This window comes from Theropithecus gelada, chromosome 20, assembly GCF_003255815.1.
Source record: "Theropithecus gelada isolate Dixy chromosome 20, Tgel_1.0, whole genome shotgun sequence".
NCBI classification, from domain to species: Eukaryota; Metazoa; Chordata; class Mammalia; order Primates; family Cercopithecidae; genus Theropithecus; species Theropithecus gelada.
This window is the reverse complement of record NC_037688.1, coordinates 4,933,760-4,946,788: the sequence shown is the minus strand read 5'-3', so window position 1 is coordinate 4,946,788 and position 13,029 is coordinate 4,933,760. Positions and strand designations below refer to the sequence as shown.

The following is a 13,029-nucleotide window of genomic DNA, read 5'->3' as shown; positions in this document are numbered from 1 at the left end:
TTTGTCAGATTTATACCTAAGTAGTTTATATTTTTGATGCTATTATCCCTGGTACTTTATATATTTTTTTTTAATTTTGTTTTTTTGTTTTTGTTTTTTTTTTTTAATAGAGACAGGGTCTTTCTAGGTTGCCCAGGCTGGTCTCAAACTCCTGGGCTCCTTAAGCAATCCTCTTGTCTTGGCCTCCCAAAGTGCTAGAATTACAGGTGAGACCCACTGCACCTGGCCAGTATTTTTTATTTCAGTTTTCATTGTTCTTGACTATTGTATTTGTATTTCCCACCTAGCCAAACTTACTAGTTCTTTTTTTTGTAGATTTCATATGATTTTTCTAAGTACGTGGCCATATAACTTGCAAATAAAGACAGTTTTACCTCTTTCTTTCCAATCCAGATGTCTTTTGTTTTTCTTTCCTTTTACAGTGGCTAGAACCTGTATATATATTGCTGAGTGGTGAGAGCAGGCATTCTTGCCTTGTAAGAACAGAGACCTTAGGAGGACAGCATTCAGTCTTCCACTGTGATGTTCACTGTAGGTCTTCTGTAGATGCCCTTTACAGTGTTGAGAATTTTTCTTCTATTCCTAGTTTGCTGAGAGTTTAGAACCGAAATGGGTTTTGGATTTTGTCAGATCCTTTTTTGCCTTTTATTTAGATGATTGTATTATTTTCCTTTTTTCGTTTGTTAAACAAATGAATTACACTGATTTATTTTTTAATATTAAAGCAACTTTGCATTCCTGCAATAAATTCAACTTGGTCATGATTTTAGTATTTCTAATATTCCTACAGTGTTCACTGAAACACGCTCGTATCAGAAATATGTCCTCTTTATGTGATTGGCTGGTAATCACAGAGCAGAGACATGGTTCAAAAAATGCACACGTTTCAATGATCACTGAACTGTATCAAGATATGATATGACTCAAGATACAGTCAAATCAAGATATGACTGTATTATTGAATTTGATTGACTAGAATTTTGTTTTAAAATGTTGCTTCTATCCTCACGAAGAATATTGGTCTGTAGTTTTCTTATAATGTCTTTCATTTGGGTGTTTAATGCTGGTTTCATAGGATGAGTTGGGAACTATGTCTTTCTCATCTATTTTTTAAAAAGTTTGTGTAGTACGTGTAGTATTTCTTCTCTCAATATTTGATAGAATTCATCAGTGAAGCCCTTTCAGTCTGGAGTTTTCTTTTTTGGAGACTGTTACACTGCAATTTCAATTTATCTATTCTTGAGTAAGCTTTGGTATTTTGTGACTTCCAGGGAATTCTTCCATTTAATCCAACTCATCAATTGTATTGGCACAAAGTTTTTTATAACATTCCCTTATCCTTTTGAAATCACTAAAATTTGTAGTGATGTTAACTGTCTCATTTCTGATATTGGTACTTTTTACCTTTTCTTCTTTTTATTTTTTTAATGGCCATTCTGACTGAAGGCTTATCAATTTTATTGTTTTTTGCAAGAAACCAGCTTTTGTTTTCATTGATTTTTCTCTATTTCTTTCCTGTTTTCTATTTCATTGATATTCTCCGTTACTATTTACTTTTTTCTCCTTAATTTACGTGTTATTTGCTCTTCTATTTTTGGTTTTTAAGAAAGTAACTGAGGTCATTTGAGACTTTTCTTCTTGTCTACTATAGGTATTTAATGATATAAATAACCCTTTAAATACTACTATAGTGACATACAACAAATCTTGATGGCTTCATTTTTATGCAGCTCAGAGTACTTTTGAATTTTTCTTTGTACTCACGGTTTATTTAGTAGTGTTTTATTTTTAATTTAAAACTATTTGGAAATTTTTGAAATAACTGTTATTGCTTTCCCATTTAATTCCATTATGATCAGAGAAAATACTTTGTGTGACTTAAATTATTTTATATTTATTGAGGCTTGTTTCAGGATCCAGAATGTGCTCTATCTTGATAAATATTTGATGTTACTTCAGAAGATTATATATTCTGGTGTTGCTGATTGTGGTCAATAAATGTCAATCAGGTGAAATTGGTTATTATTGTTTGAATCTTCTTTATCCTCGTTGATTTTATGTCTTTTTAGTTTATCAATTATTAAAAGAGACATGACTGTCTTTGTTCTGGTAGTATTCTTTGTTCTGAAGTCCACCTTCTCTCTTATTGTCACTCCAGCTTTCTTTTTATTTGCCTTAACTTGCTATATCTTTTTTTAACCTATGTAATAGTTTTGTTGAGATATAATCACTTGCCATACAATTCACCCATTTAAAGTATACAGTTCAATGGTTTTTAGAATATGCATAGAGTTGTATAACCATCACCTTCAAGTTTAGAACATTTTCATTTACCCCAAATGAAACCCTTACCCATTAGCAGTCATTGCCCCTTTCCTCCAGTTCTCTCAGCCCCAGCTAACTACTCGTCTGTTTTCCATCACTATAGATTTTCCGATTCTGAACATTCCATGTAAGTGGAATATATGTTGTCCTTTGTGACTGGCTTCTTTCACTTAGCGTATTTTTAAGGTTCAGCCATGTCTTTGTATAATAGATTCCTTTTTTGGCTAAATAGAATTTTATTATATAAATATACCACATTTTGTTTATCCATTCATCAGTTGATAGATATTTGGATAGTTTCTACCTTTTGGCCCCTAAAAATAATACTACTATGAACATTTTTCCCTATAAGTTTTTGTGTAGCCATGTTTGCATTTTCCTTGGAATATATCTAGGAATAAAATCCTGGGTCAAATTTTAACTCTATGTTTAATCTTTTGAGTAACTGCTAGACTGTTTTTCAAAGCTGCTGTACCATTTTACATGTCTCCCAACAATGTATGAGCTTCCAATTACTCCACATTCTCTTGAACACTAGTTATTATCTATCTTTTTCTAAAAATTATAGCTGTCCGGCCGGGCGCGGTGGCGCATGCCTGTAATCCTAGTTCTTTGGGAGGTCAAGGTGGGCAGATCACTTGAAGTCAGGAGTTCGAGACCAGCCTGGCCAACATGGTGAAACCCCGTCTCTACTAAAAATACAAAAATTAGCTGGGCATGGTGGCAGGCGCCTGTAATTACAGCTACTCCAGAGGCTGAGGTAGGAGAGTGACTTGAACCCGTGAGGCAGAGGTTGCAGTGAGCCGAGATCGCACCACTATACTCCAGCCTGGGCAATAGAGTGAGGCTCCGTCACAAAAAACAACAACAAACAAACAAAAAAATTATACCTGTTGTACTGGATATGAAGTGTTGTCTCACTGTGATTTTGATTTGGAGTTCTCTGATGGCTAATTTTGTTGAACATCTTTTCATGTGCATATTGGCCATTCGTGTATCTTCCTTGAAAAAATGTCTGTTCAGATACTTAGTGCATTTTTTAAATTAGGTTGTCTTTTATTATTAAATTGTGAGAGTTTCTTGTATATTCCAGATACAAGTCTTTGTCAGATATAATTTGCAAAAATGTTCTCCCATTTTGTGGGTTGTCTTTTTGCCTTCGTTGGGGTGATCTATCTTTTACTATTGCTTTTGCATCTTACCTATTTGTATCTTTATATTGAAGGTAGTTTTTTTGTAGGCAATATATAGTTGAGTCTTCATTTTTTAATCCAATCTCACAACATACAGCTTGTAGTTTGTGTGTTTAGACCCTTTATCTTTCGTGTCAGTACTGATATGGTTAAAATATACTTTCTTGTTTTTGTCCTCTTTCTGTTTTCATTTAAATTAATTGAGTATTTTTATGATTCTATTTTATCTTTTTTGTTGACTTATTCATTATAAATCTTATTTTAGTGAATACTGTAGGGTTTATACATCTTTAAATTATCCTAGTCTATCTTCAAACAGTAGTATAGTACTTCACGTGTAGTTTCAGAACCTTATGATAGTATATTTCTATTTCTCCCCTTCGGTTTTAGTGCTGTTTTTATCACACATTTTACATCTACTACCTTATTAACACCATACTATGTTGGTTTTTGTTTAGACAGTTGATTCTCCTTAAATAAATTTAAGTAATAAGAAAAAAACTTTTCTGTTTGCCTACATGTTTGCCATTTTCAGTGTTCCTTGTTTTGTGTACATCTAGAGTGTCATCTGGTGTCATTTTCCATCAGCCTGATAGACTTCCTTTAACATTTCTTATAGTACTATAAAGAAAAATATAGACATAAATGACTACATAAATATTAAAAACCTTTTAGTGAAGGGTACCATAAACAAAATTTAAAAAATCAAAAGGCTGGGAAGAAGTATTTATAACATATCAGGTAATAATAACAGCAGTAGATAATAATAATAATCATCATCACAGTTATTAAATGTAGACTGTGCTATACCAGGCACTATACTGAACACTTTATGATGTATTTTCTCATTCAATCCTTACAACAGCCATTTGAAGGTATTGTACTATTATGACTCCCATCTTACAAACAAGGGTATGAGACTAACAGATAAGTGGCTAAAGTCTCTAACAATAAGAGATCTAAAAATCAGTGAGAACATAATTTTAATTGGCAGTTCTTTGGAAAAACGTGAATGGCTTATAAACATAAATGTAATACTTAACTGCTGTCATCATCAGAAGAATGAAGTCATTTTTAAGCTCTTCAACTGTCAAGACTAAGAAGCAATGGTACTAATACTGGCAAGATATGAAAAGACACTCATACATTATTGGAAATATAAATTGGTATAGCTTTTCAAAGGACCATTTAGCTTTAACTGTTGACATTTAAAATATCCATATCCTTTGACCAGATGACTGTCATCTGGAATTTCTTGTACAAGTTCCCAAAGAAAAACTTTCTTTCTTTCTCTCTCTCTCTCTCTCTCTCTCTCTCTCTGTGTGTGTGTGTGTGTGTGTGTGTGTGTAATACAGTACAGTTGGTGATAACCTGACCGTCAATAGCCTAGTGTTAAAATGAATGATGGCTTAGCCATATAATGGAATAACCATTAGAAAAACATGAGACTGTGGAGACACAGGCAATTTGATAGGCTACTAATGGGAGACTTAAATTGGTACACCTTCTTATAGGGTACCCTTCAATATAGGGATCAAAAGTCCTCAATCAGACTATATCCCTTTCCCCCTTGTGTATGCTATATAATGTGGTGGAAAGAAAAATATCATAGAAAAATATATGTATCAGAACCCAATTAGGTTTTTTTTTTTAAGGATATATGTATTTACATATTTATATGTGCCTAGAAGAAGGCTTAGAAAGATGAACACCAAATTATCAACATTGATTATTCCTGGAAAGGAAAGATTTTGACTTTTTAAATCTCCCTATTGAATATTATGATAGCTGTTATAATAATTTGAATTTTAAAAATTTAAGATATATTAGTTATAATTGCCAAGAACACCCAGAGAAATTGACTACAAAGAAGCAAGAGTCTTTGTCCCCAAGGATTTCTAAACCAAATGGATCAAGGTTTTCCCCCCCTTGGCTTACATCAAATTTTATTTTTAAAGGCAAGATGCGGGGTTCTACTTGTAGAGCTCAGTAGAATTTTAAAGAACTGAACTGTTACAAACCTCATGTTTCACAATACAGGACCAAAGTAGCTAGTGAGTTCCAAGACATTTATAATCTTTTCAAACTGATATCAGAAATTAAGAGTGACATTTTATTTATTCATTTATTTACGTATTTATTTATTCATTCATTCATTCAGGTAAAGTAGTGAGTAGAGTATGTTAACATCCAAGAAAGTAAAATAGCCACTTCTGCAGCAGCTCATTAACGACTGGTAACACATAGAGGTCAGTGTTCTAGAGTTTTTTAAAAAAGTATTGATACAGTTGAAGACCCCTCCACTAGAGATAAGATGGAGCACTGTATCCGTATTACCAATGACAGTCACCCAAGAAATGCAAACAGCCATATCACCCTCTCTCATGGGGTAGATCCGTCATACTTATGAAGACCAACTGCATTGTCACTGGAGACTTGGATCCAGCCATCCTCCTGCACGTGGTAGAGGTTAGCAGCACCTCCTGAGTAGGCATCTATGCAGGTGGCTTAATAGATGGCTTGGTAGCTCGCTTCATGGGCCAGATCATAGACCGGCTCCATTTCCAGGTTATAGGAATAGCCCTGATTCATAACCCCATAAGCATACACAGAGCCAGAACCTACAGAGAAGGTGGCCCCCGAGATCTGATTCCCTTCAGTGTCCGTGTAGCAGAGGCCAGGGCCTCTCCTATCCCAGCCACAGATCATGTTGCCCATGGATAGCCCCCTGCCTTTGTACTGGTGCAATATGTTGGCAAGCAGCTGGAAGGCAGCTGCTACAGAGATGCATTCCTTATTTCAAAGCTCATACATTTGACATTGCTGAGCCAACAGCCATTCTCAGAAGCTACAATTTGCTGTGCCCCTAGCCATGATGGCTTCAGGTAGGGGTTGATCTGTGCCACCTTCTTTACCATCTGGAGGCAATGTAAGCACCCACTGTGGTCCTATAGTCTGCTGCAACTATGACTCCATGCCAGAACTTGAAGACCAGGGTGGTGATTCCATGAAGCATTTTGATTCCCTGCTCATCTGAGACTCCCCAGCTGGGCATGGCCAGGATCAGCCCATCACTGGGACTCCCTGGACCCAGATCCAGCAGATCTGCATAAACTTTGAGTCCAGAAAACCTGCACTGGTTCACAAGTAGCAGCCTCTCCAACAAGCTGACCAGCACCATGTCTACTGTGGGCAAAAGAAGGAATAACATTTTAAATTGCATGACTGCAAAAGGGTTTTTGTTGTAGGTTGTTGTATATTTGAAATTGTGGCCAGACTTATAATAATGAGATATGTGCAGTAGTTTTGCAAAGGGAAGTAAGGATGCATGCTCACTCAAATGCTGACCATATGATGCATTGATTATAGAATGTTGTAGAAAGTCTGCTTTAATCACATGTTCTCATGTTTTAATACAATCTAATAACAGAGTGTGCTGCCTCTCTGTGAAATATCTAGAAAATTTCTTTAGCTAAAAGGGTAGGATAGGTAAGTTACCAGGAAAAATTTTTATAAATTAGAATTTTAAAATTCACTGTTAGACAGGAGACAAAGAAGAAATCATTTATTCTTTCTAGTGGATGAATACTGTTCTATAATAGGCCATGAACAAAGTCACCTGAGAGTTTTCCAAGTAAACATTATGGTCTGAAAGATTTTTTTCATTTGTTAAAGAATCGTTCTGGTAAACTATTTGTTTTGGAATTTTTCATCTGGAAAAATAGTTCGAAGCCAATCATGTATTTATCAGACATCGTCCAAGTTGAATATTTGGAACATTGGTTTTTATTCTGTGTTAAACACTTATAAATTTTGCTTTCTTATAATCAAACTCACCCAAAGCCATAGTAATATTTTTATATGAACAAAAGAAATCTCTATTTACAGATTTATTGAAAATAATTATTAGAGGGCAGACATGGTGTCTCACACCTATTATCCCAGCACTTTGGGAAGCCAAGGCAGGAAGATCACGAGACTAGCCTGGGCAACATGGCAAAACCCCGTCTCTACAAAAAATACAAAAATTGGTCGGGCACGGTGGCTCAAGCGTGTAATCCCAGCACTTTGGGAGGCCGAGACGGGCAGATCACGAGGTCAGGAGATCAAGACCATCCTGGCTAACACAGTGAAACCCCGTCTCTACTAAAAAATACAAAAAAACTAGCCAGGTGAGGTGGCGGGCGCCTGTAGTCCCAGCTACTCAGGAGGCTGAGGCAGGAGAATGGCGTGAACCCGGGAGGCGGAGCTTGCAGTGAGCTGAGATCCGGCCACTGCACTCCAGCCTGGGTGACAGAGCGAGACTCCGTCTCAAAAAAAAAAAAAAAATACAAAAATTAACTGGGCATAATGGCACGCAGCTGTAGTCCAACTACTCTGGAGGCTAAGGTGGCAAGATCACTTGAGCCCAGGAGGCAGAGAGGTTGCAGTGAGCCGAGATCGCACCACTGCACTCCAGCCCGGGTGACAGAGTGAGATTGTCTCAAGAAAAATAAAATGAAAAATAATCATTATTAGAAAAAATTAAACAATAATAAAATTTAAGCCCTATCATCTGTTATTTTCTATATGCATAGAGAAAAGTGAAAGAATATACATATTTGGGGAAAACACCTATAAATAGGAGCTATTACATAAAATCACACTTTACAAAGTTACTTCTGTATCTAAAGAAAATATTTTTACATGGCATTGTATTGCACTCTATAGTAAAAATGAAGATAATATAAACACTTTCATTGAGTACTAACTGGATGCCAGGAGTTGTTCTAAGTAACTTTCCTTGCAGTGTTTCATTTCATCTTAACAACCTATGCTGTAAGTACTCTTACTACACAGCTTACAAATGAGGATCTGAGTCTTAGAGGTTAAATAACTCACTCAAGGCCACAGAGCTGCCAAATAACAGAGCCAGGATTTGAATCTAGGTAATCTAGCTCCAGGATCTAAGCTCATAAATACTATGCCTCTAGAGTAGGATTCAAGAGGGAAGACTTCATGGCTATGCAACATGTGATGCTTACTTTATCTGAGAGATGCTTGGCAATATCTGCCCTACCGCCTCTGAGAGCTGCTGAAATTCTGTTGTTCTAGATTCATTGCTTTGAGTTTATGAGACTTTCTAGTTAAAATGCAGATATTCATTGAAAAGTAATACACATCTAAACAGATAATGACAGTGTCCAGGAACTCAGGGTCGATGACTATAGAGTAGTAAATGAGGAAGAAGGGATAGACTTGGAAACTCCATAGAAAAGGAAAGAAGCCAGCAATCAATTCACCTACAAAATCAGAGTATTTTTGCCAAAGGTTGAAAAGGGATAGCCAACAATTTTTTAATGACAGTACTGTAAACAAAAAATGTGGAGATTTTTTCATATAATTTCAGTGTGTACCATTTACCATCTCCTTTGAATCTAGGAAATACTACAAAGCCGATGCTATAGAGTGTTGATGCTTATATTAACAAAATGCCTTTCCTTTGGCGCACAGCAACCAGCAGGCCTTTTTACTGGAGAACGTCCCTTGTAATAATGCAAGCTGTGAAGAGGCGCGTCGAATGTTCAAAGTCTACTGGGAGCTGACAGACCTAAATCAAATTAAGGATGCCATGGTTGCCACCTTCTTTGACATTTACGAAGATGTGAGTTCAGACCTGCACTGTGTGTTTGAAGTTTAAATGCCATTCACCTTGTCACACTTAAGCTTCATTCCATTTGACCAGAAAATGTGGACAACATAACAAAAGCAAATGAGTTAATTAAGGAAAGCCCCTTTTAATGTTAAATGGCAGATAAAACAAATCTATTGACAACATTGGCTGATCAGTACAGTCAAATATGAAAAACTCTCATCTCATTTTGTGCATATTTGGATTAAACCACTAAAGCATCATGCTCTAAGACTGAGAAATCTGAATGTTCAACAGTAGAAAAAATTACAGCCAACAGATAACAGACCCTTGAATCTGCACAAAATCACAGAAGAATGAGTTTAGTGCTGACTTTTATCTTTGTGAACCAGAGCAGCGTCTATTTCCACAGATTCTTGTGACTCTGACTTTGGTTGCCAGGTGACCTTGTGAAAGGCTTTCAAGGTTCTGGTTTTCCCCTTTCTAAAGTGAAATGCCAGTTTACCACTCTGAAAAATAATAAATTCTGAAAAAAGCAATGTTAAATTCCAGAATTAATGTATCACAGTGTATCCTAGTAAGATAATTTATTTTTAAAAGTTAAATGCCCAATAGGACATTTATGTCCCCATTTACCCCATTTTTGATTTTGTTTTGTTTTTTATAAGAGGCTTATTCTCGATTATATGAATTATTCAGGTCCTTGTTTTCCCGTTTCTCCTGCAATCAGATCTTGTGTTATTTCACTTTTCGTTAGCAGATTCCAACCATAAAAGTAATTGACAGAAATATCACGAGGGGACAAAGCAAGAGAATTGACTACAAATCCATTTTTAATTTCTGTACATCAAAAACATAATGAATACAATTTAAAATTGTTTTAAATCTGGGAAATAAATTTTATATGAAAGAGTCAAATAGTTAATATTCATAATTTAAAAGGGCTTATACAAACTGATATCATCAAAAATACTCTGCAAAAATAGAACATAGTTTACTACAAAAACCCAAGTTGCTGACATGTTTAAAAATATGATAAATGATCAACTTCATGAAAAGAATCAGAGGAATATCAGTTTAAATGAGCATACATTTTTTCCCTTGGGCAAAATTGGCAAAGCTTCCTTGTTTTTGAAAGCAAATGGTAAAATGCTGTGGTGGCAAAGGGAGATAAAAAGGTACTCCCCCTGATGGTTGGAAAGGGTCTGGCAAGTCCACATCATGGGCCTTTGAAACTTCATGCAAATTTGACTGGAAGGAAACATACCAAAATGCTAATAATTATCTCCAGAGACTAAAATTACAGATGTTTTTTATTTTCTTTATATTTTACTATTGAAACTTGTGTGCATATACTACATATTTTAATAGCGATTTTATTTTAAACATGAGGATGAATAAATAAGACTACATTTACTTTATAAACAATATGACATGCATTTTAATGGTCATTTTTTTTAGTTGGTCTAATAGTTTGTTCTTACCATTTTTGCTTTTTTTTTCCCCCTCCAGGGAATCTTGGACATTGTAGTGCTAAGTAAAGGATATACAAAGAATGATTTTGCCATCCATACACTAAAAAATAACTTTGAAGCAGATGCTTATTTTGTTAAAGTTATTGGTGAGTAAAGTACTAACATTTAATTTTGTTCTCTTTCTCTTCCCCTGTCTCCACGTATTCCAAAGATCAAGGACATGCTTCGATGTACAACCCTCTAGATCAGATCAACCGGTACAACACCATACTGTCTATATACATAGATCCCATTCAGATTTCACCAGCTGTCCCAACAATATTTTTTCTTTCTGGCCCAGGATTCTGTCCAGAAATATCTATTGCGTTTAATTGTCCCATCTTTTCAGACTTCTTCAATCTGGACCAGTTCCTCACTCTTTTCCTATTTTTCATGTCCTTATCAGTTTTAAAGAATCCAGGCTTTGCATTCTGTGAGATAGCACTGTTTCCTCATTACCCAACTTAGGTCATGAATTATTTGCAGAAATTCCGCTGCAAGGAGTTGCAGAATTGATGCTGTGCATTTCTCAGTGCATCATGTCAGGAAGCACATGATGTTGACCTGTCCTACCACCATGACCTTAACCTTGCTCACCTGGTCATGTTGATGATCACCAAGTTTCTCTACCCTAAACTCACTGTTTTCCCCTTTGTAATTCATTAGTGTTTTGGGGGGCAATATTCAGATATTACATTAATAGTATTTTCTTTATGAAACTTTTGCCTAGCACCCTTAGAGTACATTGACAACTGCCTGAATCAACCTTCTACATTTGTCAAATAGTGATTCTGTATTTCCATCAATTGCCATTCTACTGTTCATCTTGTACCCTCCTTGTCCCAAGCCTGGAATCAGACATTTCTCCAAGAAATCAGACCTTTCTCTCTTTTAGTAGAGAACAGTATTTCAAAACCACATTCTGAAATGGTTGCCCAGTGTGCTCGTTTCTACTGGGTTGTCATTTCTTCCAGGTTCTCTCAGTGGACACAGCTAGGAGAATACAGGTATGGATTCACATATGCACACACAAATGTACACATTTGTAACTATGTTTACATCTATTTATATTTGTATATGCTAACTATATAACCATTAATTCGTTGCAATAATTTCATTTTTAATCCAAATGGAGCACTTCAGGGTTCCTTCTAATCTTGTCTATTTTTGTAGCTATCTTTTCCAGCAGTGAGAAATGTGACTTCAGTTTTCCTCATTGTGTTACTTATTTGTTCATTGTAACCAATTCCCACCCATGCTAGTAGTATCCTCCACCTGAAGCCCATGTTTGTCATAAAGACCCTGTACATGTTTTGTTAAGTGCATGCCTAAGGATTTTATTTTCTTTAAGATGACTGTAGAGGATATTGTGTTTTTAAGTTTTGCTTCCACATATTTTAGTATATAGAAATGAAATTTATTTTTGTGTGTTGATCTTGTATACAGTGACCTTGCTCAACTCACTAACTGGTTCTAGGAGGGTTTTTTGAAGATTCCTTGGGATTTTCTACATAGACAACTTTGTCTTCTTCAAAGAGAGATAATTTTCTTTCTAATCCCTGTGACTTTTATTTTTCTTGTGCTGGCTATAATTTTCATTTACTATATAGAATAAGTGGTGAGAGTGGACATACTTGTTTTGTTTCCAGTCTTAAGGGGAAAACATTTTGTCTTTCACCATTAAGTGTTATATTAACTATAGAGTTTTTTGGTAGATGCTCTATTGTATCATATTAAAGAGGTTCTCCCTATTCCTAGTTTGCTGAGAGTTCTGTGCTGAACTGGTGTTTGAGAAGTGACTGTTTTTGCATCACTATTGTGATGCAAGAGAGCCATATTGATTTGTTTGTCAAAAAAATGGCACATGTACTTTGTAGAAATATTTATTACAGTTTTGAAATAAGCATAAATAGCTGAACACAGAAAAGCAACAGAATAATGTATTAGTGTTGAGATTTATTTTGAGAGATGAAACTGATATAACATGCATCCTTCCTTTCTAAACAGCAGATTCAGTCTTAATTGAACTAAGAGTTTCACCCATCTTCATTATTACTGCAGCCACAAAATACTGACACATGAGTCTAATCATTTCTATACTTTTTATTATCAATTTCCTCTCTTTTGCCATTTTCAAGAAAGTTTTATTTGGCTATTTTAAAGCTAAAAAAATTAAATACGCTCTTTATTTGGTATGCTGTTAATTTTGGAGTTTGAAGTACATTTTCTTATCTCTGTCCTTCTTCAACTGGACACCTCTAGATAAGAAGGCAAGAAATTCTTGAAACTTTTGCTAACACTAATTGTGTATATAATTAGAATAACCCAGTTTGGTTAGTTGAAACAAAGAGATATTGGAGTAAGA

The 13,029-nt window shown here is 35.3% G+C and overlaps 1 protein-coding gene and 1 pseudogene across 2 annotated transcripts in view; one reads left to right on the top strand and one right to left on the bottom strand.

The window, feature by feature from the left end:
* Positions 1–13,029, top strand: part of ITFG1 (integrin alpha FG-GAP repeat containing 1) — a 307,787-nt gene that overhangs the window by 205,280 nt on the left and 89,478 nt on the right. For both annotated transcript variants that reach the window (XM_025371411.1, XM_025371410.1), the window contains exons 11-12: positions 9,012–9,162; positions 10,663–10,771. In XM_025371411.1, the coding sequence (XP_025227196.1) occupies positions 9,012–9,162; positions 10,663–10,771 (260 nt within the window). The remainder of the gene's footprint in view (positions 1–9,011; positions 9,163–10,662; positions 10,772–13,029) is intronic.
* Positions 5,901–6,702, bottom strand: LOC112614703 (annotated as a pseudogene).